The sequence below is a fragment of the Panicum virgatum genome, chromosome 9K, assembly GCF_016808335.1.
Source record: "Panicum virgatum strain AP13 chromosome 9K, P.virgatum_v5, whole genome shotgun sequence".
NCBI classification, from domain to species: Eukaryota; Viridiplantae; Streptophyta; class Magnoliopsida; order Poales; family Poaceae; genus Panicum; species Panicum virgatum.
Genome location: NC_053144.1, coordinates 58,833,362 through 58,856,583, shown reverse-complemented (window position 1 = coordinate 58,856,583; position 23,222 = coordinate 58,833,362). Strand labels below are relative to the sequence as shown.

Sequence of the window (23,222 nt, the reverse complement as noted above, 5' to 3'; positions counted from 1 at the left end):
CCATGATCGAGGGGCTGCGTGGGATGTTTCAGAACCAAGCTAGGACTGAGAGGTTCAATATCTCAAAGTCCTTGTTTGCGTGCAAGCTGCAAGAAGGTAGCCCAATCAGTCCTCATGTGATCAAAATGATTGGTTACATTGAGACTTTGGACAGACTTGGTTCTGAACTTCACCAAGACTTGGCTACTGATGTTATTCTCCAGTCGCTCCCGGCGAGCTATGAGCCTTTTATCATGAACTTTCAGATGAATGGCTTGGATAAAACATTGAGTGAGTTGCATGGGATGCTAAAGACAACAGAGGAGAGCATTAAGAAGAATCCCAATCATGTGATGATGATTCAGAAGGGGAACAAAAAGAGGAAGCGTTGGACGCCTCCTAATCCCAAAGGTAAAGGCAAGGAAAAGAGTTCCAGTGGTGAGGCCTCGGGCTCTAAGCTAAAGCCAGCAGCACTTAATGCCAAATCTGACGCTACTTCTGAGGATGAATGCTTCCACTGTCATGAAAAGGGACATTGGTCTAGGAACTGCAAGAAGTACTTGGAAGAAAAGAAGAAGAAGAAGAAGGGAAGTGAGACTTCCACTTCATGTATAAATGTTATAGAAATAAATATTGCATTATCTTCTAGTGAATCATGGGTATTTGATACTGGATCGATGATTCACACTTGCAAATCATTGCAGGGTCTAAGTGAGACTAGAAGATTTGCAAGAGGCGAGTTGGACGTTCGTGTCGGCAATGGCGCAAAGGTTGCGGTATTGGCGGTCGGCACTTACCACTTGTCTCTACCCTCCGGATTAGTTTTGGAATTAAATAATTGTTATTGCATTCCTGCTTTGAGCAAGAACATTATTTCTTCTTCACGTTTGGAAGAAGTTGGTGATTTTAAGATTGTAATAGAGAACAAATGTTGTTCTATTTTTTGCAATGGTATTTTTGCTCATTGTCCATTAGTGAGTGGATTATATGTTCTTGATCTTGAGGATAAATCTGTCTGTAACATTAATACTAAAAGGCTTAGACCAAATGATTTGAATCCCACTTTTATTTGGCATTGTCGCTTAGGTCATATAAATGAGAAGCGCATTGAACAACTCCATAAAGATGGATTGTTAAGCTCATTTGATTTTGAATCATTTGACACATGTGAGTCTTGTTTGCTTGGAAAGATGACCAAAGCGCCTTTCGCTGGTCATAGTGAGAGGGCAAGTGACTTGTTGGGACTTGTACATACCGATGTATGTGGACCAATGAGCTCAATAGCCAGAGGTGGTTTTCAGTACTTCATTACTTTCACTGATGACTTTAGTAGATATGGCTATATCTACTTAATGAGGTACAAGTCTGAATCGTTTGAAAAGTTCAAAGAATTTCAGAATGAAGTACAAAATCAATTAGGCAAGACAATTAAATTTCTGCGATCTGATCGTGGAGGAGAATATTTGAGCCTTGAATTTGGTGATCATTTGAAGCAATGTGGAATTATTCCGCAGCTAACTCCGCCCGGAATGCCTCAATGGAATGGGGTATCCGAACGGAGGAACCGAACCTTGTTGGACATGGTTAGGTCCATGATGAGTCAAGCTGATCTTCCATTATCATTTTGGGGTTATGCTCTTGAAACTGCTGCGTTCACACTGAATAGGGTTCCAAGTAAGTCTGTTGAGAAAACACCATATGAGATATGGATTGGGAAGCGTCCCGGATTATCTTTTCTCAAAGTTTGGGGGTGTGAGGCTTATGTCAAACGTTTGATGTCAGATAAGCTCACTCCAAAGTCAGACAAATGCTTCTTTGTGGGGTGTCCTAGGGAAACCAATGGATATTATTTTTACAATAAGGCGGAAGGCAAAGTGTTTGTCGCTCGCAATGGTGTTTTCTTAGAAAAGGAGTTTCTCTCAAAAGGATTTAGTGGGAGCAAGGTGCAACTTGAAGAAATTCAGGAAACACCCGAAACTGTTTCAGCACCCACTGAAGATCCACGGGATGTGCAAGATGTTGCACAACCCGTAGTTGAGGCACCAGCCCCACGAAGGTCTATAAGGGCACGTCGCGCTACTGACAAGCTCAACCTCCTGATTATGGTGGAGCGCCACGTATTATTGATGGAAAATGATGAGCCCTTGACCTACAAAGAAGCAATGATGGGACCCGACTCCGACAAATGGCTTGAAGCCATGGAATCCGAGTTAAAATCCATGCATGATAATCAAGTTTGGAACTTGGTCGATCAAATTGACAGTGTGAGACCTGTCGACTGTAAGTGGATTTTTAAGAAAAAATTAGACATGGATGGAAATGTTCACATCTATAAGGCACGATTGGTGGCGAAAGGTTTCCGACAAATTCAAGGTGTTGACTATGAGGAAACCTTTTCACCCGTCGCAATGCTAAAGTCTGTTCGGATTCTCCTAGCAATTGCCGCATATTACGACTATGAGATATGGCAAATGGATGTCAAAACCGTTTTCCTTAATGGAAATCTAAGTGAGGATGTGTATATGACACAGCCTGAAGGTTTTGTCGATCCTAAAAATGCTGGGAAAATATGTAAGCTTCAGAGGTCCATCTATGGATTGAATCAAGCATCTCGGAGTTGGAATATTCGTTTTGATGAAGTAGTCAAAGGGTTTGGCTTCATTAAGAATGAAGATGAGCCTTGTGTTTACAAAAAGGCTAGTGGGAACGCACTTGTGTTTCTGGTCCTATATGTGGATGACATATTACTGATCGGAAATGATATTCCAATGCTTGAAGCCGTTAAAACCTCATTGAAAAAGAGTTTTTTTGATGAAGGATTTAGGAGAGGCGGCTTATATTCTGGGTATTAGGATCTATAGAGATAGATCAAAAAGGCTAATTGGATTAAGCCAAGACACGTACATTGACAAGATATTGAATCGGTTCAATATGCAAGATTCCAAGAAAGGTTTCTTGCCAATGTCACATGGCATTGCTCTAAGCAAGAGTCAGTGTGCTACGACACCTGATGAGCAAAAGAGGATGAGTACGATTCCTTATGCTTCAGCCATAGGGTCGATCATGTATGCTATGCTTTGCACGCGTCCAGATGTTTCCTTTGCTCTAAGTGTTACGAGCAGGTATCAGTCAGATTTCGGTGAAGCTCACTGGACAATTGTAAAGAGTATCCTTAAATACTTAAGAAGAACTAAGGATATGTTCCTAATATTTGGAGGCGAAGATAAGCTCCTTGTAAAGGGTTACACCGATGCTAGTTTTCAAACAGACAAAGATGACTCCAAATCGCAATCCGGTTTTGTTTTCTGCCTCAATGGTGGGGCAGTGAGCTGGAAGAGTTCCAAGCAAGATACGGTGGCTGATTCGACGACAGAGGCCGAGTATATTGCAGCTTCCGAAGCTGCAAAAGAAGCTGTTTGGATCAGAAAGTTTGTTTCTGACTTGAGTGTTGTTCCTAGTGCATCCAGTCCAGTGGACCTCTATTGTGATAATAGTGGTGCCGTTCAGTGGGCGGAGGGCTCAGTGTGGCGAGATGTGGCGCTCGCCATACCTCGGCCCGGCCCATAGTGGGAATCGGCCCAAAGTCCGGTTTACCTTTACCTCCCTGGCTCCCTCACCCTAGCAGCCGCACGCCCGACGCCCAGTACTGCCGACGCCCTCGCCCCTCGCCCAGATCTCCCGCCTCCCTGCAGCGGCCGAGCGGCGCCCTCGCCCAGTCGCCCTCCGCCCCTCCGTCCCCGGTCGGCCGGTCCCCGGCTCCCCGATGCGCTTGGGCACCTCGCGGCGGCGCCCACGCCCTCCACCGGCCTTCATCCCTAGCTCGACGCCTCGGCGGCTCCCCGTGTCCGCGGCTCCGCGCCGTGCCTGGGTGGCTGGGTGCCTCGCCGCCTCCCCGGCTCCCTGCAGCAGCGCGGGCACAGCGGCCGGCAGCCCCCTCTCGACCTCTCCGGCTCCCCGCAGCGCCGCTGCGGTGCGGCCTCCGGTACTGCTCCACTCATCCCTCTGCCCCTTACCCCATTTCTTTGTGTGGTATTTCATTTGATGATTGTGTTCTAGCCACTAGCCAGTACTGGTTCTAGCCTTGTTTGTGAAACGAAAATGAATACACGAATACATGACTCTAGTAAGAATTGACTCTGTTTCGTATTCGTAATGATATATATATCCTAGAATTTATTTGGGAGCAAATCTATATGTGAAGCTAGCTAGCTCAGACAAACCTAATGATGTGCGAGCAAATCTATATGTGAACTTGTGAAGCATCATTGTCATACTTTGCTAGAATCTGGAAGGTGAGTGCCTCCGTTATATCCTAGTGTTCAAGAATTTAGAAAGAACAATTTAGGATCAAAGAATTCTAGCAGCGCTTCTTTATTTTGTTCTGAATCAGACTGAAGTCATGTATGGTTTCTACCAATGAATGCCATCATTGCTATTTAATTTTCAGTCTTGACAATGTGAACAGAATTACTCACTCACTGCACTACTGCAGCAGAAAACTAGCGAAGGGAAGGCAGCCGCCGGCTCAAGCTCCATGGAGCAACAACCAAGCTCTAGCAGAAAAGGGAAAAGAAAGGCACAAGAAAGAGGTGAGAGAAGTAGTATTTTTTGGGCGTTGTATAGGATTGGGAAATTAAACTAATTTACTTTAATGTGAATTTGACTATTTATTTCAGATCTAAAGAGCTATTTTAGTCCATTCGGATCCAGTAGCACAAACCCAAGCACTCATGAAAGTGAAGTTGGTAATGCTATAATAGAGGAGGAAGAGGTGGTGGAAACTCATTTGGAGGACACCAATACCATAGGCCAACAGCCAAGTAGCAATGAAAATGATCAAGGTACAATAACTGAGTTCAATCCGGATTATATCATTTCTGATCCGGGGCTTCGGATTCCAATTGAGCAATTTAGTCCTAATATTAGAGATGAAATTAGGAGGGCTTTCATGGAACGAGGTCCAACTCAACCTAGTAGTCATGTTTTTCCTAGAGGATAAGATAAAAGGCGCTTTCGAAAAGAATGGTTTGAGAAATATAATTGGCTGGAATATAGCTTGGTGAATGGTAAGGCTTATTGCTTTTGTTATTATCTTTTTAGAAGAGTTGGTGTAGATGATGACAAATTTGGTTATGAGGCCTTTACAAAAGAAGGCTTTAGGCAATGGAAGAATGCCTACTTAGCACTCCCTAAACATGTTGGTGGCCCTAATAGTGCTCATAATAGATCAAGAGCGGCATTTGATGATTTTGATAATCAAAGGGCAAGTGTAAAGGAGAAAATTGTAGTTCATACCAAAGAGGCAGAAAAGAAGTATGAAACCCGTGTAGATACATCTTTGGCTATTGTAAGTTATATTGCCTTGCAAGGTGAACCGTTCCGTGGACATGATGAATCAGAAACTTCATTGAACAAAGGCAACTTTCTAGAATTTCTTGATTGGTACAAACTAAGAAATGAGGAAGTGAGGCAGGCATTTGAATTTGCTTGTCCTAAAAATGCTAAAATGACTTCTGGAACAATTCAGAAAGAACTTGCCGAGTGTTGTGCTCAAGCTGTTACCAAAGTCATAAAAGAAGAGATGAGTGGTTGTTTATTCTCTATTCTTGTTGATGAATCTCGTGATATATCAGTCAAAGAGCAAATGGCCATAATAGTCAGGTAAACATCCACTTTTATATCTTGTATTCTTGTTGAATGTTGATGAATCTTGTTATAATATTTCTAAATATTGTGAGTTTCCTCATATAGGTATGTGAATAAAAAAGGGCAAGTAGTTGAAAGATTTTTGGGTATCAAGCATGTCAAGCTAACTACATCAGAAGCATTAAAGAGAGCAATAGTGGAGGTTCTTAGTGCCCATGGTTTAACTATTGCAAAAATACGAGGCCAAGGGTATGATGGAGCTTCTAATATGAGAGGTGAATTCAATGGTGTTCAAAAACTAATTCGTGATGAGAACCCATATGCTTTCTATATCCATTGTTTTGCTCACCAATTGCAGTTGGTAGTTGTTTCGGTTTCAAAGTGTTGTTCATCTATAGAGGATTTCTTTGACTATGTGAACATGATTGTGAGCAGCACTAGTGCATCTTGTAAGAGGAAGGATTTATTGATTGATAGTCATCATACAATTGTTTTGAATAAGTTGGAGAGTGGAGATATTTCATCAGGTAGAGGACAACATCAAGAAACATCATTGCCTAGGCCTGGAGATACAAGATGGGGATCTCACTACAGGACATTGCTTCGTATTGAAACAATGTGGGACTCAATAATAGAAGTTCTGCAAGTGGTGCATGATGAGGAACGTAATCCATCAAGGGCAGGGGGGTTGGTGCCTACTATGGAGTCTTTCAGCTTTGTGTTTATCATGAAGATGATGTTACAGATCCTTCGCATAACAAATGAGCTATCTCATCTGTTGCAGAAGAAGGATCAAAATATTGTTGAGGCCATGTCTTTGGTTATTGACGTGAAAACACGTTTGAACAATTTGAGAAGCAAAGGTTATGAGCCACTACTTGAAGAAGTCAAAACATTTTGCCAAGAAAATGATATCCCAATACCAAATATGGAAGATAGTGTACCAAGATTTGGTAGATCAAGGAAAGGAGGGAGAAACAACATCACTCAAGATCATTACTTTCGTGTTGATACCTTCTTTGCTACCATAGTGCTATCACAACAGAGTTTGATCATCGATTCAGTGAGGTATCATCGGAATTACTTACTTGCTTTGCTTGCCTTGATCCTAGAGATTCATTCTCTAACTTTGATGTGAATAAACTTGCTCGCCTCACGGATATATATTTGGATGATTTTTCTTTTGATGACCGGAAAAGAATAAAAGACCAGTTAGAAACCTTCATTATTCATGTTAGAAGAGTTGAGGCATTCAGCGCTTGTTATGACCTTGCAAGCCTAGCAATGAAAATGGTTGAACTTAAGAGGCATGAAATATTTCCCTTGGTTTATCGCCTAATTGAGCTGGCATTGCTGCTACCAGTAGCAACTGCATCAGTTGAAAGAGCCTTTTCAGCCATGAAGATTATTAAAACTGAGTTGCGGAACAAGATGTCCGATGGTTGGCTTAATGACTTGATGGTGGTGTATATTGAGCGGGAGATATTTAAAGGAATTGATCTTCAATCTATCAAGAAGGCTTTTCAGAAGAAAAAAAGATAGAAATATGCAATTGCCAAAGTCTCCTAGACGCAACTAATAATAAATATATCGGTATAACTCTATACTCTAATTGTGTATCTTGTATTACATTTAATATTTTAACTCTAATATTTCGTTACTAATTTATGTTTTCTCTTTGTTTGATAGCTTCTTTGGTCCAATTGTTGATTTGATGCGTACTTTACGTGTTTTTCTTCATTTGAGGTACTTCTAAACTATACTTTTGTTGTGAACCTTTATTTTCGTATAATATTTGAACATAATCTAGTAATCCACCGCCACACCTAAAATTTTCGGCGTCCTCCGCCACTGGTGCCGTTGCACTAGCAAAGGAGCCTAGAACAACTAAGAAGTCTAGACATATACTGCGGAAGTATCACCTCATCCGTAACTTTGTTGAGAGAGGTGATGTGAAGGTTTGCAAGGTGCACACGGATTCAAACGTTGCTGATCCGTTGACGAAACCTCTCCCACAACCAAAACATGAGGCGCACATGAGATCTATGGGTATTAGATACTTGCATCAGTAATTCTAGTGTGCGTGGGAGATTTTTGTGTCATGAGTATGTTTATGTAATGATAAAATAATTGTTATTTGTTCCATGGATGATTATTTTTTACATTGATTATCAAGTATGTGATTTGTTCGTGAAACTCTTTGTTGACAATGATATGATTCTAAATTATCCCTAGTTTATGTCGTTGTGTGGGACAACAACGACATTGAGACTAGCACATGCATTAATTGATGATCATGTTTCACGAATCATGGATATGGAGATATCGGATTAATGATGTGGACACATGTTGGTGAACATGGTGTTGGATTGACCCACTCCAAGACAATGTTGGAATTGTTATTTTGTATGTGCCATCAGTTGTTCTTGAATGTTATACTTACTGGATCCTTAGACCTGAGATCGCTATTGTTTCTCACTGTGTGTAGTGGTGCATCTTGGGGCTGCTAAACGCTACTCCGTGACTGGGTAGTTACAAAAGTAGCTAACATGTGTGTCATGAAACATTGAATGGGATGTGAGCGGATCAAGATGAAATTTGCCCCTCCTAGATAACGGGAGAGATATCTCTGGGCCCCTCGAGATAGTTGAATTTGAAAGTGCATGGCCATGCCAAAAGTGATTAAAGAGTTAATCATGATGACTAAAGGTTAGTTATGAATAGAATCCACTATTAGATCGAGAGAATGGTCGAGCTATCACAAAGGTGGCACGCATCTCGCTTTGAGCTTGACTGGTATCGTGTGGCAAAGGGATCGGTTTATGAGTATATCTAAGGTTCGGCCGATATGATCTTTATGTGTATTTGTGAGTCACTATGTCCTACTAGGTGCCGCTATTGACTTGTGATTTGGAAATGATTTCCGATCACGACCACCTACACATGAACCTTACGGGTCACACACTTAAGGGGTTTGGAATGTTGGAAAGCTTGCCTGTATGATTGTCTCTAGTGCAAGTGGGAGATTGTTGGTGATATGCCCAAGAGCCCATCATCACAATACGGTTTAAAGGCCCAAGAGGATATTGATCCAAGAGGGATTAGGGTTACTAATGGGCATATGAGATAGAAGCCCATTAGTACGCCCTATATATACGAGGGAGGGGCTAGGGGGGCGAGACCCCGGTGAGCTGCGCCACCTCCCTAGCCGCCGCCCCTCCCTCTCTCTCGGCCGCCGCCCTTGCCGTGCGTGCGGTGCTAGCACACCAACGCCCGGCGTTTCATCCCCGTACATGTGGACTCCGTGGAGGCGCTGCTGCGACTGCTGCGCTGATCGGCTGCTGGGATCAAGTACGAGGAGCTCGGTTCGTGGGACGTGATCGACTACTTCCTCTACATCGACGCGCGACTTCTTCCGCTGCGCTGCGCGTCTAGTGGTAACGATTTATGATCTTCTACTCGCAAGTATCTTGGATATATGCGGTAGTGATGCTAGCGTAGCCTACTTGTTTTCCTACAGAGGGCCCGCCGGCATAGACCGGGGGCGGGGGAGAAAAGATATTCCGCGCCCCACGTCGCTTTCCAATCTCCGCTCCGCCAACCGCCGCCCCGCGCCCACGTGAACGCCGCCGGGCGCCCCCTCCGTGCCGCCTCGGGCCCGTCGCCGGGCGGGAGGCGCCGTGGACTCGTCCCAGCGAGGCGGCGGGCGGGGGGCGGTGTCCTCATCCGTGGCGCATGTATATATAGGATCCTCCCCTGTCGACTCTGCACGCCTTATCGTCACACACAGTCAGATTGCGGGCAGCCATAGACTTGCTTTGCTGAGGCAACTGGCCAACTGCTCCGGGAGGAAGACGAAGAGAGGAAAGCCAACAGGGCGCTGGCTGGCTATCTAGTGTAGCTTTTTCTTCTATCTAGTGTAGCTTTCACAAGAAAGGATCCATGGCGTTGGGAGACGACTCCAACCCTGCCTCTTACATCCACACGGTAACTGAGTAAACTGACCATCTATCCATTCCTGTATGTACCGACACTGCGCTCGTCTCCGTGTTCTTGAGAGAGGTCAGGGTCGGAGTAATTTACGGTGGTTGCTGTCGCAGGTGCAGCACCTGATTGAGAAGTGCATGACGTTCGGGATGAGCATGGAGGAGTGCATGGAGGCGCTGGCCAAGCGCGCCGACGTCCAGCCCGTCGTCACCTCCACAGGTCTGGCCACCAAGCACCACTAATTTTTTTCATCTTCAGTCTTCACCATCTGTAATTCTGATGAACTAGCTGTAACACCCCAGGTGTTAATTACCGGTAATTAGGGTTAGTCACATGCTTAGCATGATCATTAGCACTAATTCATTCATGTATAGAGACATTTAATAAATTTGTATAGCATTTTAATACATATAATGTTGAATTACTTTTATAATGTTTCCTAGCACGAGTTTATACAATTCCACAATTAAATAATATTAAAAATGCATAAATATGAAAGATAGTAAATTTGTGTTAAAAATTTGTTTTGAGTACCAAATGACGCATTTATCATCCTGGAACAAATTTTCAAAGAGAAACAAATTAAAATTTCTAATTTAAACATCTAATTACATGAAATGATGAAGTCTTTGTTTAATTCAAAGTAGCCTTGTTGAGCGACTTTTAAAAAATTATTTTTCCTAAGCACTAAACTTTTAGCCAACATGGAAGTTGTTGTCCATCTAATGATCTTTCTACTTAGCATGATAAGCATGTATGAAAACAATATATAAATGGTTAAAATCTTAGTCAAAATCTGGTCAAACAGCTGTTTCTTCAAGATTCAGAATTTTTGCCTAAGTCATGTTTGGCATGTCTGAACCCTAAGGTTCAGATGTGTTTTATTTTAAATTTGCTTAGTAACTTGCTAAACGACCAAATTAAGAGTTGTAACCCTATCATTGCTCTCCAACTCAGATATGATAAGAATGTGAGTTCGAGTTTTTAAACTGTTTAAATTTGAGACCAAAATCAGACAAATCGAGTAAGTTCCTATATGTGACGGGACTCGTGTTTTTCCGAGACTTTGGCCCCTTTTTCTTCAAAATCTGTCGATCTAATCAACAAAGTTTCTATACAACAAATGTAGCCCTATAGTCTATCTTTAACTTTTGTATTGATCGATTGAAACGTTGAAATATGATTTTGGGAGGAACAAAGGCTCAAAATCGCTGTTTTTGCCGGCCATGGACACTGAACCTTGGTTCAGTTCGACCGTGGCAGTAGCAGCAGCTCGCCACGCGGTTGCAGGCGTCTGGCCATCGCCGTGCGTCCAATCGACTAGCAGACCAAGCCCGGCACGTCTCTCTACCCCTCTCCAGAAGTATCTCGCACCGCCAGCTCTCTTCCTCTCCCTTCTTTCTTTCTCCAGCTCGAGCGTGCGCGAGCAGAGCAGAGCCATGGTTGCCGCCCGACCCCCCACGCCGAGCCGCCGTCTGAGCTCGCCCCGACCTCCACCAACGCTCCAGGCGCACTCACCACCTCCTATGGCACCTCCCCGAATTGCCAGACCGCCGCTCCGGCCACCATCTTACCGGAACAGAACCCGCCGCCGCCGCCCAGACCACCCGCACTTCGAGCTCCCTTCCCCGGTTCTCCTCCGCCCAAACCGACCCTCGGAATGGGTCGCTCTCGACTTGCTGATGCTCACCGGCCTACCCACCGCCGCCCTCCCTCGCCAGAACACCGCTGCACGCCGCGCCGAGCGCCGCCTCTCACTGCTCCCGCCGTCGGCGCCTCTCCGATCATCTCCGACCCCGACCGAGCGCACCACCAGGTAGCTCTAGCCTCCCTCATTCTCCTCCACTCCTCCCTCGCCGCCGGCAAGCCACCCCGTCGCCGGAATCGCTGTTTTCCTAAGCCATTCCCTACTCTGTACGCGACCAGGGACCTCGGGCAACAATTGGAACAAGTCCAGGGGGCTATCTGCACAACTATAGGCTCATATGAATAGTGCTGCGAAGGGCCTTTTTGAAAAAAAATGGCTGAAACTTCCAAAATTCATAGTAAATTGTAGAAAAATTGTAAAATAGAAAATGAAGATGTTTTGGAATCCTTGTGACTAGCTCTATGCAGTGAACCTATAATATGATATGTGTTGGTAGAAAAATATTGTCCCAAAATTTTATTTATACTTGATAGGGACAAATTCATATTTGAAGCTATATTGCTCCGTTTGCTATGAACTTTTTATGGTAGGTTAGTCCTGTGATGCTTGTGCTATGGTAGAAGTTTTAGATTTATTAGTGCACATGTGCATGAGTTATTGATTTAACTTGTTTAGTGCTTGATGAATAGTTTATGAGTAATAGAAATATGCATAAATAATTATGCTTGCTGATAAATCATGAAAACTTCATGCTAGGGTTGTTTTCTATTGTTTTATCACTAGTAAATGTTTTATGTTCGGAACATATAGGTCGCTAATAAAAAATAATTAGAAATAATAGTTTCTTTATATATATATATAAGATCATTATAAATCCATGTAAAATAAATTGTTAGGTATAATTGTATTCTAAGTGATGATTTATAAGTTTTTATATTTATAATATTGGTAAAATCATAGAAATTGTACAGTAGGTTTACTTTCGTGTCTTGTACATTTTTCATGTCCAGAAAACATGCACGGTCTGGTTTTGGTTTAATCTTTAAGCGTTGGCCTTTTAATTGTTAAAATAACCCTTGCAGAAAACATGTACAGCAGGTTTTACTTTGTCTAAACATCAAGCATTCAACATATAACAGTTGTGCATCTTGTCATGATCAGAGGCGTATAGATGTGTCCATACACGCTTTATTCTGTTTTGCGTGAATGTGCCTTTAACCAAAGTAATTTTATAAGAGCTACTCGGTATCATCCAAATTTTTAGGCTCTGAACTTATGATATAAATAACATTTAGAACCATAGCCTCTCTTTTATATGGTCATGCATGTCCCTCTATAATTTTTGCTAGTTCCTAGCTTGTCCTTGTAATTGATAAAATGTGACTTTAAACTATTCTTTAGTAATAATTAGTAACGTAGGTCAGAATGAAGTTTCCGGGTACTGGTTCTATACAACCACTTCAAGACACGTTTCCTTTATGTTAATCATGTTTTCAAATATGACTCCACCTTTTATTTATGAAAAATGCTAGGGTGTGTCGTGTGTTTGGTTTGTGTCTTTTATAGAGTCAATAAAGGAAAATATTTCATACCAGATGTGTGACATTGCTATCGTGCTTGATCTCATTATTTTATATACTTATTTGGTTTGATTATTACTCGGTCAATGATCGCCTATGTATGTTTAGCAAATATGCATTGCATTAATCGACATCTCACATGCACTCATGTAGAATCCGTAGCGGAGGGCGTCGTCTATGAGTTGGTTGTGAAGCCCAGGAGCTAGCGGAGCATGCCAGGAAGAAGTTCATTTCACATGCACTCATGTAGAATCCCGGAGCATGCCAGGAAGAAGTTCATCTCACATGCACTCATGTAGAATCCGTAGCGGAGGACGTCGTCTATGAGTTGGTTGTGAAGCCCAGGAGCTAGCGGAGCATGCCAGGAAGAAGTTCGTGAAGACCCGGCCCAAGGCTGCAAGTAATACTAACCTTGCTCAGCAAAAAGGCAAGCCCCGGTGCATATCCTATTATTTGAAATTATGACACCTATATATGTATTTATTACTTGTGCATTACGTTTCAGGAGTTGATTGGAACCCTAGTTGTATGATCCATAGGTTTTCCTGAATTATACTAGCATGTATAGGACGATAGAAATGCTATGCCTAATACTTCTCGATAGAAGTCGAGTGACTTTTTGCACTCGCGAGATATATGATACTTAGAAGTCGAGTAATTTCCGGTTACTCGCGAGATATAGGTTATATACTTATAAATAGTACATGAGTTGTTGAAATTGACATGGAAATATGAGACCGGGCGGGGAATGATGATGATGTATAGGTATGACAGTAGGACAGGGTTCCTGGGTGTCTTAGCCCCGTCCGAGTCGATTGAGGACCGTACCGTTGTTGGCCCTGCTGATCATGTTTGAATTGTACAAACCGCATACCGGGAGTAGGAGGTAGTCGAAACCGGTAAGCCGAGTACTGCCTTGCTTCGAAAGTACAGGAACCCGCACCCAACTCCTGGGGTAGTTGAGTAGTCGCGGAGAAATGTGGATGCATATGTTTACTTTTGGTGGTCTCACGTTGAGCTCGGCTGACCATATATCGTTGGGCTGGTTCCTGTAGTTCGAGGCGGGGAGTGGAATGGTTGGTCCGTATGGTCCGACGGGGCTAATACGTGCCGTGTTGGTTAGGTCCACCTTGCAAGGTTAAATCGGATCGATTCGTCTTCAGTCGCTCTCGGACATGAGCACCTTGATCTCCGAGTCACATCGTAGTAAGGAAATGAAACGAAATGATATGATACATGTTGATGTTATTGAATCATTTATGTTTTCACATTGATTGTTATAGATCTGCAAATCATAGATGTGTACCAACTTTATAACTATAATTTGGAGCTAAAATTTTGAAATTAAGGATCTACCCTTAGATGTTTTTCTGCAAATAAATCCACCAGCCAGAAAGCTTTGCATGTCTAGATATGTGAGCTAAGTATACCCAAAAGTCGGGTAAGTCTTGCTGAGTATTAGTATACTCAGGGTTTGTTGTTTACCCTGTTTCGGGTATAGAAGCTAACCAGGATTCGCATCAGTGGGCTCGATGTGACGTCCTCACGTATTCATAGTTATCGTTTTGTTTTATTGGTTGTCAATCAAATTTACTTCTCTCAGGTCATATTTTCTTCCGCTGCTGTCATTTATTTTATGTAAATTCTAAATTTAAAGTTGTTTTTGTAAATATTTATGTTATTATTTATTTTTGTGAAATTATATTATGCTGGTACCGTCTGTGCTCGCCGTCGCGTGAGACTTCTGGTGTGTTTCGATCGGCCTGTGGGTTGGAAACAGGCTGTCAGGTTACACTTAATTAAGGTAATGCGCCTGATGCGTTCAAATGATGGCCATTACGTTTAATTAAGCTGTTTAACTTGGCGGTTCTATCACACTAGCTCACCATGTGCATCGCCTGTGATTGAACGAGCGCAGTGTGGAAGGAGCTGGAGAAGGAGAACAAGGAGTTCTTCGACCAGTACAAGCAGTGGATATCGGAGAAGCGAAGCGCGGGCCGCAGCTCCTAGCAAGCAAGCTGATCGAGCTGCTGGTGGCCTGCTTAATTAGTTTAATTACCGTGCTTGTTTAGTTGTTTTGGATTTGTTTTATCTGTTACGGTAGTAGGCAATACGAGATAGGCAAAGGTCGGCTGCTATTGTGATCGTGATCTGCTGGAGTATCGATCACCTATATACTGCTGGGCTGGTGCTGGGTGTGTACAGGGAGGGTAAGCAGGGGAGCTATCATGTGCAGTAGTCTATCTCTTCTTTCGACTCTGTACGTCTATACATATTTTAGATACTATACACCTTGGAGAGTGAAGCTTGTGAGGAACCAGACGCCCCTAGCCTGCCACATGCGCCTGCTGCGTTGAAGAGAGGAGACCGCCCGTGGAGAGAGGTGCGCGACGCAGGCCATGTTTTTGCAGCGCCCACGTGCTGTGGCTGCCGCAGTGCCTTGCCTCCCCTGTCATTGTTGCTGTCGAACCGACTTCGTTCAACCAGGTAGTAGTACAGGCCATCAATCCAGCCCAAACAAACAATAGCTACGGCCCATCTGCTACGCAATCCGGCCCGGGCACAGCGTAGTGCGCGGTCTGCCTAGTAGTACGTATCCGTCCCTGGCGTATCTTACAAGTGGTTCATCTCGATTCATGGCTAATTAAAAGTGCTGTAGAAAAAGAAAACTGTGACAATTTCGTACGTGATGATGTATACCTTCATAATCTTCACGCAAGAAGCAATTTGTGAATTTGATTAGCTAGATTCCCCCATCAGCCCGATTAGCTGAGACTACGTACACTGACATTGATGATCACCATAGTTATGAGATGAGCAGAGGACGTCGGACGACGGCGACGCGAACGGCCGGAGATGCCTGAGCCCGACGGAGACTGGAGTCTCCGCAACATGGCGGCGGCTTTGCGCGACAAGATAATACCTGTGATGGTCCGATGGATGTACGGTGGGAGACCAGAAGAGGACTAAATAAAATCTATTTATAATTTTTTTAGGAATAGATATAATTTTTCACGACAAATCTAATGACAATACTTAATCGATGATTGACTACAGTGATGCTCGAGTAACTATTTTTTAATCACACGATCAATGGCTTCATTAGATTCTTCAGGTTTCCTAGTGCTGGGGTTTTGAAATTGGTTTTGTGAACTGATTTTATTTGACACCTCTAATCGCAGTCAAAGTGTGTACACCGACAACTCACCCGGAGCGGAACACAACTTGCGGCTTGCGCTGCAGTCGGGGACGGGCGCGCAGCCCTCGCCTCGCGCTCGCTTAGCTGGGAATGGTGGGGCCGCGGGGAGGGAGTAGTGTCGCTGCGGAGTGCTGACGGCCGGGATCGGAGGGTTTCAATTCTGCTGCTACGATTCAATGAGTATGAATTTTTATTAAAGTTCAAGCGTACTGTAACTTACCAATCATAAAAATTTCACCATAATTGGACCATAGAAGCTACACCTATGAATTATTTCAATTAATTATAGAAAAATATAGATCTAAAACTACAATAAAAATATTATACTAAAAAATACTATATTATAGTTCACCGTGTAGATCTACTCATGTGAAGTCCAACAAATTTGAACTTTCCCTTTTATATTTTTTCTGTGATTTATTATGATTTTTTAAAGATTCAGAGAAAATAATAAAAAAAGACAAAACCGTGCTAATGTAGCAAACTCACAGTCCAAAACTACCTGAGGGGTTATTTGACCGATTTTGAAAAGTTCAGGTAGAATATTTAGTTTTATAGTTTAGGAGGTAAAATAGTCATCCATAAATAATTTAGAGTGAGGTAGTGCACTATTATCCCAATTTTGATTCCGTGAAAACGGGTTGCAGGGTGGCGGAGCTGCCCATTAGCATTGGGTCGCAAGACTCGATAAATTTTTTATAAATCCAATAGAAACCTACTGTGACACTGCATTGCATAAACATGATGAACCCGGTGACATTTGCGGCTGGGTCCCCCACCCCACCCACTCACCCACCATGTCAAAACGACGGATGTTGCATTTAGCGGAAAGGCAGTTTCATTTGGGTGATTGGTAACACCATGTGCGTTGCATCAGTTAACAACACGTAGGAGTGTAGGAGCTCAGCTAAGCTAACCCCCGTACTGTTGCCCGACTTGCAGTGGCTCTCGCGCCGGGTTATATAAAACCAGTCCCAAAAAAATGGTAAAAATACTAGGACTTTAGCCGCCGGAGACGCGACCATTAACTACTAGGACTTTAGCCGCCGGATCTAGATCGATCCACTCACATCCTGGTAGTGTAGATTGGCCATAAATACGCACTCGCTAGCTACCCTTGTCCTATGAATCTCCTACTCCTAGCTCTGGGCATAAAAAACCGAGAACCGAGGACCGAACCGAAAAAATCGAGAACCGGAGCCGAACCGAACCGAAACCGAGAATTTCGGTTCCTCTTCGGTTCCGGTTTCGGTTCTTTACTCGGTTAACCGAGGAACCGAGCTCGTTAAACATTTAGCCCATGTAGACATTTGGCCCACTGAAACCCAACAGTCAAACCCTAGCAAAAACACCCCACCCCCGCCCGCGGCATCCCCAGCCCGGCCCACCCAGCCCCGTTGCCGCCCCCCCACCAGACCACCCAGTCCCCACGCCGCCGCCGCCCCCAAATCCCTAGCGCCGCCCCAGCGAGCGCCTGGTCCCGAGCCCCGGCCGCTGCCCCCGCCCCCGGCCAGCGCTCGGCCCCGGCCACCGCCGACGGCCCCTCCCCTGCCGCGGGCCTTCCTCGCTCCCGCCCTAGCCCAGTAGCCCTCGCCCCGCCCCAGGCCCCCGCCGCCGCCCATGGAGTTCCCCTACAACGGCACCACGCGTCCACGCCCACGGCGCACCACAGGAGGCCGCGGCGCACCGGACAAGCTCCCCGGCAGGCCAGGCGGCGGCGCTGCGGCGGTCCCCTGCAGTCTACTGCAGGCAAGGCCCCAAGGCGGCGGCGGTCTCCTGCAAGCAAGGCGGTGTCGGCGCGGCGGTCCCTTGCAAGGCTGCAAGCAAGCCAGCGGCGCGCGAGGATGGAGCCGAGCTACCGAGGAGCGGATGGGCATGGACCAGTCGCGGGAGCTGCAGAGGCGTGCGAGCTCGGCATGCTCGGAGGACATGGCGGCGGCGGCGATTTTTCTTCTTCTTCTCTGCCTCTGACTGGTTGGTTGGTTCGGTTCTTTTGGTTAAAACCGGAACCGAACCGAATTAACTGAAACTGAATTTGGTCGGTTCTTGCTTATAAAAAGAACCGATCGGTTCTCGTTTCTTAGGAACTGAATTTTTGTGAGAACCGAGGAACCGAACCGATCGGTTCAGTTCCACCCGAATGCCCAGCCCGAATTGTACACGTACATCAGCAATGCGTGCGCGGCGCCAGCCACTACTACATAACAGCCTTTTGTCCCGATTGAAAAAGACCTTTTGTCCCAATTTTCTAATCGAAACCGCCATGGCGGGACAAAAGAGTACCCCTTTTCTCTCGGGTCAGGCAACCGGGACAAATGAGGGCATTTGGTCCCGGTTGGTGTTACCAACCGGGACCAAAGACCCTTTTTTTTTCCTGTTTCTTTTTCTGTTTCTTATGGATTATTTTTATTCCATTTCAGATTGAATTTTGTATTGGAATTTAAGTGGAGTATGAACTGCAGTAATATAAATATAAATATATATTCATTTACTCATATAAAGTGCAACACAAAAGTCAATTACACACAAAGTGCAACTAAAGTTTTATTTAATTTTGTCATATTTACTCCTATTATCTATGTTTAACACGCCATCAGTAGAATTCTCCTGCCGGGTCGAGGACCTCGCGAACAATAAATTCGCTCAAGGCTTCTTGAATCGCCAGGATCCTTTCCTCTGGTATGAGTGAGTCATGCATTTGATAAACCTGTGGTAAAATGAAAATATTGATTAGAATATTACAAAATGAGTTGCATGCAACTATGATAAAGTTTTTTACTTACTTCCTTCTCCCATTAGCTTTCGGTCTTTTGAGGACATACCAGGCCATGGATATTTTCTATGACATAGTATGCGCATAAATTAGTTCCTTGCGCCTGCCTACGACACTTTAAGAGAAATAAATGAAGTAATTAGCTATCAATGTATATATATATTAAAGGATATGGAACATGCAAATAAAGTAGAATCCCATCCGTACCGGAATGTTTTTCTTCCATTTTAGTTCGGCGCTGAAATTGCCACTATGCTTTCGAACGAATTTCTTCCAAACCCTGAACATGAACCCAGACGAATAATTAAAGATAGTTGATTTCAAAAGCAATGGTGATTGAGGTGGTATGAGAAGAATTAATTACTTGTTCAACATGTCGCTCATGTCTTTGTATTGGTCCGGATCGCTCCGCAAAGAGTCCATAACAACTGCTAAGCTCAAGTCCGGAAATATGACAACTAGTATCCAGTGATCTCTGCAAGATTTCATGTACGGTTAATAAAATTCAGTTATACAGAACTAAAATAGTTACATGGCAGAAAAGACTTACGCAAAGTTGTACGGAAATAGAATGAGACTCTTGTAATGTTGAATGTTTAGGTACTTGTACAAGTTTTTGAATGTTTCTGCAGGATTGCTCTGGAGATTCTTGCAATTCACAACCTGTGGGTCGACAAAGCCGATGTGATAATACCCTTTTTCCGGCATGTTTGAATCTCCATCCTACGGGTTACAAAATGAAGTAAGGAACCTCCATCATTAGTTATATATGGTAATTAACAAGATTTAAAGAACACACTTACAAAAGCCACAAAGCGACCATAGAGATGTCGAGGGCGTCCTGATGGTATAATTGGTACACTTCTTCCCAATCAATCCATATGATGGCCTCTCCACGAAAGAAATCTTCATCTCCAATCTTTGCGACCTGCATGAAGTTGCATTCTCTCATCACCTTCATGTACAAGTCATGTAGCCTTCGCATTTGCGTTGGAAGCAACTGCACAATATCTGGGGGGACAAGGCTGGTGCCCTCCTTATAGTGCTATTTGACCACTAGAGCTATCAGATACTCTTTCAGCGGATCCAGATCTTGATTCGAAACCCCTGTTATCTGATCAGTAGTGAGCTTTGCTGATTGCAAGAACCCCAGAAAGCCTTGTTGTTCCTGGTTTAGAACAACTAGCGGTTCTATTGATTGTTTTTGTTGGGCCCCGAGCTGTGGAACACCGGACGATGATGACCCTGATTGTCTCTTGTCGTATGATTTCTTAATCGAGGGGTCGTAGTCCGAAAGCAGCGGTTTCCCAATGAACTTTCTTCTATTTGATTCCTTCATTCTAATAAAAAATTTTAATTTTAAAGCATCCAGTGGTTTATCCTTATTCTCAGGCTCCGTCTTTTTTCGCTTCTTTGGCGGTGGCGGAGGAGGTGAGCTAGGAGATGGTGGCTCAGCAGAAGTAGTCAACGGCTAACTAGGAGATGACGGCTCAGCAGCAGAGTGTTCTGGGGCAGATTCCGGAGATGGTGGCGGAGGAGGTGAACGATGAGCGTGTTGCGGCGATGCCGGCCTTGATCCCTGATCGGTAGGATTGAGGATGATGTACCTCTTGTCCCATATGATGTAACCATGAACGGCGTCTGCTACGGTTGTCTCCCCGTCACCTCCAGGAATATCGAGCTCGAGATTCATCCAATCATTGCACACCTCCTCGACCCCAACTTTAGTGTATCCAGCCGGGATCTCCTGCCCATGGTACACCTCGCCTGGTGTGCTTGGCATGGCGGAACCGTACGCTACCGTGAACCTTAAGTTCTTACTGCAAGTTTGAAGCGCTCAAGGTGTCCGTTGGGTGATCTCATCCACTGGATAGTGCTACTCAGCCATCGTATCAATAGCGGGATTCCCGTATCGACAGGGAGGCCTGTGGAGGCGCAGCTGCTTTTACATTGAGATAGGCCGACCGCATCGACAATAGACTCTGCAGGCTCCGCTTGTTGTTGTTGCTGCTGACTCATTGCTATGGCCACCTGGCGCTTAACCTCTTCTGCCATTCTTTCATCTTGTGAGAGGAACTGTTCCTCTAGCCTTCGCAAGTGCAGGCGCTGCTCGTTCTTCCTTCTATCCCGACTTCTATATGTTTCGATGTAATCTTTGAAGCCATATTTCCACGCAACCACTCCCTTGCCCCTTGTACGCCCCGGATGTTCTGAGTTCTGAAGGGCGTATGTCAGTTCGTCCTTTTCTCTATCGGGCTGGAATGTGCCTTGGCTAACTGCTTGTATGGCCTCCTGTAGTCTGCGGGACCCCTGCTAAATTTTCTAGCCAAAGATGCCCTCACCCGTCTCTGGGTCCAATGTTCCACCATGAGCATAGTACCAGTTCTTTGAACGTTCAGGCCAGGTGATGGTCACAGGCGTGATATCTTTGTCAATCATATCCTGCTCCATCTTCTCCCATTTTGGTTTTGCCATCTTATACCCACCATGATGATATACTTTTTTGGAGGCATTTTCCTTGGTTTTTTTCACGTTCCGAATCCCAAGCTCTGAAGACTTATATGCCACAAAGGCATTCCAGTGGTCCGTCTACTTTGCAAGGTCTCTAGTGAACTCTGGCATTTTCCCTTTCTTTATATAATTCTTCGTCAAATTCTTCTTAATGGTCTGAAGTTGTTCGGCCATCTTGCTCAGGGTCCAGCGCTTAGCTGCTTCTTCTGATTCAGCCGTAACCGTGAAGTTCTTCTTCAGCTCCCGCCAGAGCCACTCCTTTTCTCTTTCAGGCACCGCATCCCTTTGCTCGCTTGGATTGTTAGCTTTCCATAACCTAAATCTGATAGGGATGTGGTCCCGTACAAGACAACCACATTGCCTAACATATTTCTTTGCGGCTGATTCTGGAGCGATTGGTTCACCATCTAGAGTCACTTCTGTTATGATAAATCGCCCTTCCAATTTCTTGGTCGGGCCTCGCTTCGTTTTTTTGGTATGCTGACTTGACGATCCAGATGGCTTCAAAAAAATAAATATATATTCATGGTTATGACTCATTGTAAGTACGACTTATGGTTATGACTCATTGTAAGTACGACTTAGAACATAAGGATCGATATTCAGGTATATATGTTTCCTTCCTGGTCAGCAGCAGCAGCAGCTGTATTTTGATCAATTTTCTCGCCACCGGACATATTGAGGTATATGTTGGTATTGGCAACATCACCGGTGTCGTCGGCATGAGGAGCCGCGGCCGCGCTACCGGATGCAATCATGTCCATTAAGAATTGCTCATCATCAATCTCGTCACGTCGCGAATCCATCTTAACTAACTATTGAATATACAAATTATTTTGATCAAATTAAAGTAAGTATCCAACTTAATTTCCATCTAAATTTGAAACTAAAATTCCAATACATTTCAAACTAAATTTTAAACTCAATTTCCATCTAAATTTCCAAAGTAAATTTGCATACTAATTTCTAAGGATCCAAAATTCCATCTAAATTTCTATCTAAATTTCCAACTAATTTTTCAAACTAAATTTCCATCTAAATTTCCAAACTAAACTTCCATACTAAATTTCCAAGGATCCAAAATTCACCGGATCAAAATTTCCATCTAAATTTCTAGCTTACTTTCCAACTAGTTTTTCAAACTAAATTTCCATCTAAATTTCCAAACTAAACTTCCATACTAAATTTCTAAGGATCCAAAATTCCAAGGATCAAAATTTCCATCTAAATTTCTATCTAAATTTCCAACTAATTTTCCAAACTAAATTTCCATCTAAATTTCCAAACTAAATTTGCATACTAAATTTCTAAGGATCCAAAATTCCAAGAATCAAAATTTCCATCTACATTTCCAAGTAAATTTCCATCTAAATACATCCAAATTGAGGTTAAATTACAAACAAATTAATGCACTAATCAAATTAATGTTAATCACAACAAATTAACTTAAATTACAAACACAATTAACTTGAATTACAAACAATATAATGTAGTAAACAAACTAAATAAAAAACTGATTGCCCTCAAATTTGAACCTTCTTTAAGGTTCAAATTTGAGGGCAACATGTGCATCAAATTGGTGCCCTGCACGGGGCTGCCACCCGCCGGCCTGCAATGCCGGATTGGGCAGGGGGTCTGGGCCGGGCGGCTCACAGCGAGGAGTACGGCGAACGAGGCAGTGGCGCTCGGGGTGGGGATGTCGAGGACGCGCGGCAGCACTCGGGGCAGCACGACGCGGCGGCGCGGCGCTCGGGGCAGGACGACGGCACGGTGGAGCGGCCGGGCTCGTGCTCGACGAAGGCGTGCCACGGGGAGCGAGGGGGGCGGCGCGTGCTGTCGGGCCCCGCGGACGGCGGCACGGATGTGCATGGTCGACGAGGCGGCGGCGGCAGCGGCGCC

The 23,222-nt window shown here is 44.2% G+C and overlaps 2 protein-coding genes and 2 long non-coding RNA genes across 4 annotated transcripts; 3 read left to right on the top strand and 1 right to left on the bottom strand.

The window, feature by feature from the left end:
- The first annotated feature begins 5,076 nt into the window (after positions 1 to 5,076).
- On the top strand, positions 5,077 to 6,763 carry LOC120648183 (zinc finger MYM-type protein 1-like). The gene is made up of 2 exons (XM_039924921.1): positions 5,077 to 5,640; positions 5,731 to 6,763. Exons 1-2 carry the CDS (start codon positions 5,486 to 5,488, stop codon positions 6,761 to 6,763), a joined length of 1,188 nt encoding a protein of 395 aa, XP_039780855.1. The 5' UTR covers positions 5,077 to 5,485.
- Positions 6,764 to 9,278: 2,515 nt separating this feature from the next.
- On the top strand, positions 9,279 to 15,157 carry LOC120652793. Its single transcript, XM_039930721.1, has 3 exons — positions 9,279 to 9,612; positions 9,726 to 9,831; positions 14,759 to 15,157. The coding sequence occupies exons 1-3, from the start codon at positions 9,568 to 9,570 to the stop codon at positions 14,848 to 14,850; spliced, it is 243 nt and encodes an 80-aa protein (XP_039786655.1). The 5' UTR covers positions 9,279 to 9,567; the 3' UTR covers positions 14,851 to 15,157.
- On the top strand, positions 10,949 to 14,557 carry LOC120652794. Its single transcript, XR_005666652.1, has 2 exons — positions 10,949 to 11,428; positions 12,994 to 14,557. It is a non-coding gene; the product is annotated as an uncharacterized LOC120652794 (long non-coding RNA).
- A 3,344-nt stretch (positions 15,158 to 18,501) lies between the features above and the next one.
- On the bottom strand, positions 18,502 to 22,997 carry LOC120652792. The gene is made up of 6 exons (XR_005666651.1): positions 19,616 to 22,997; positions 19,363 to 19,535; positions 19,177 to 19,287; positions 19,020 to 19,092; positions 18,823 to 18,927; positions 18,502 to 18,746 (listed from the first exon to the last, which is right to left on the bottom strand). It is a non-coding gene; the product is annotated as an uncharacterized LOC120652792 (long non-coding RNA).
- Positions 22,998 to 23,222: the final 225 nt, after the last annotated feature.

Coding starts and splice junctions, on each gene's coding strand:
- LOC120648183 (XM_039924921.1), top strand. CDS start 5,486: ATGACTTCTGGAACAATTCAGAAAGAACTTGCCGAGTGTTGTGCTCAA. Junction 5,641..5,730: donor CAAATGGCCATAATAGTCAG/GTAAACATCCAC, acceptor TTCCTCATATAG/GTATGTGAATAAAAAAGGGC.
- LOC120652793 (XM_039930721.1), top strand. CDS start 9,568: ATGGCGTTGGGAGACGACTCCAACCCTGCCTCTTACATCCACACG. Junction 9,613..9,725: donor CTGCCTCTTACATCCACACG/GTAACTGAGTAA, acceptor TTGCTGTCGCAG/GTGCAGCACCTGATTGAGAA. Junction 9,832..14,758: donor GCCCGTCGTCACCTCCACAG/GTCTGGCCACCA, acceptor GAACGAGCGCAG/TGTGGAAGGAGCTGGAGAAG.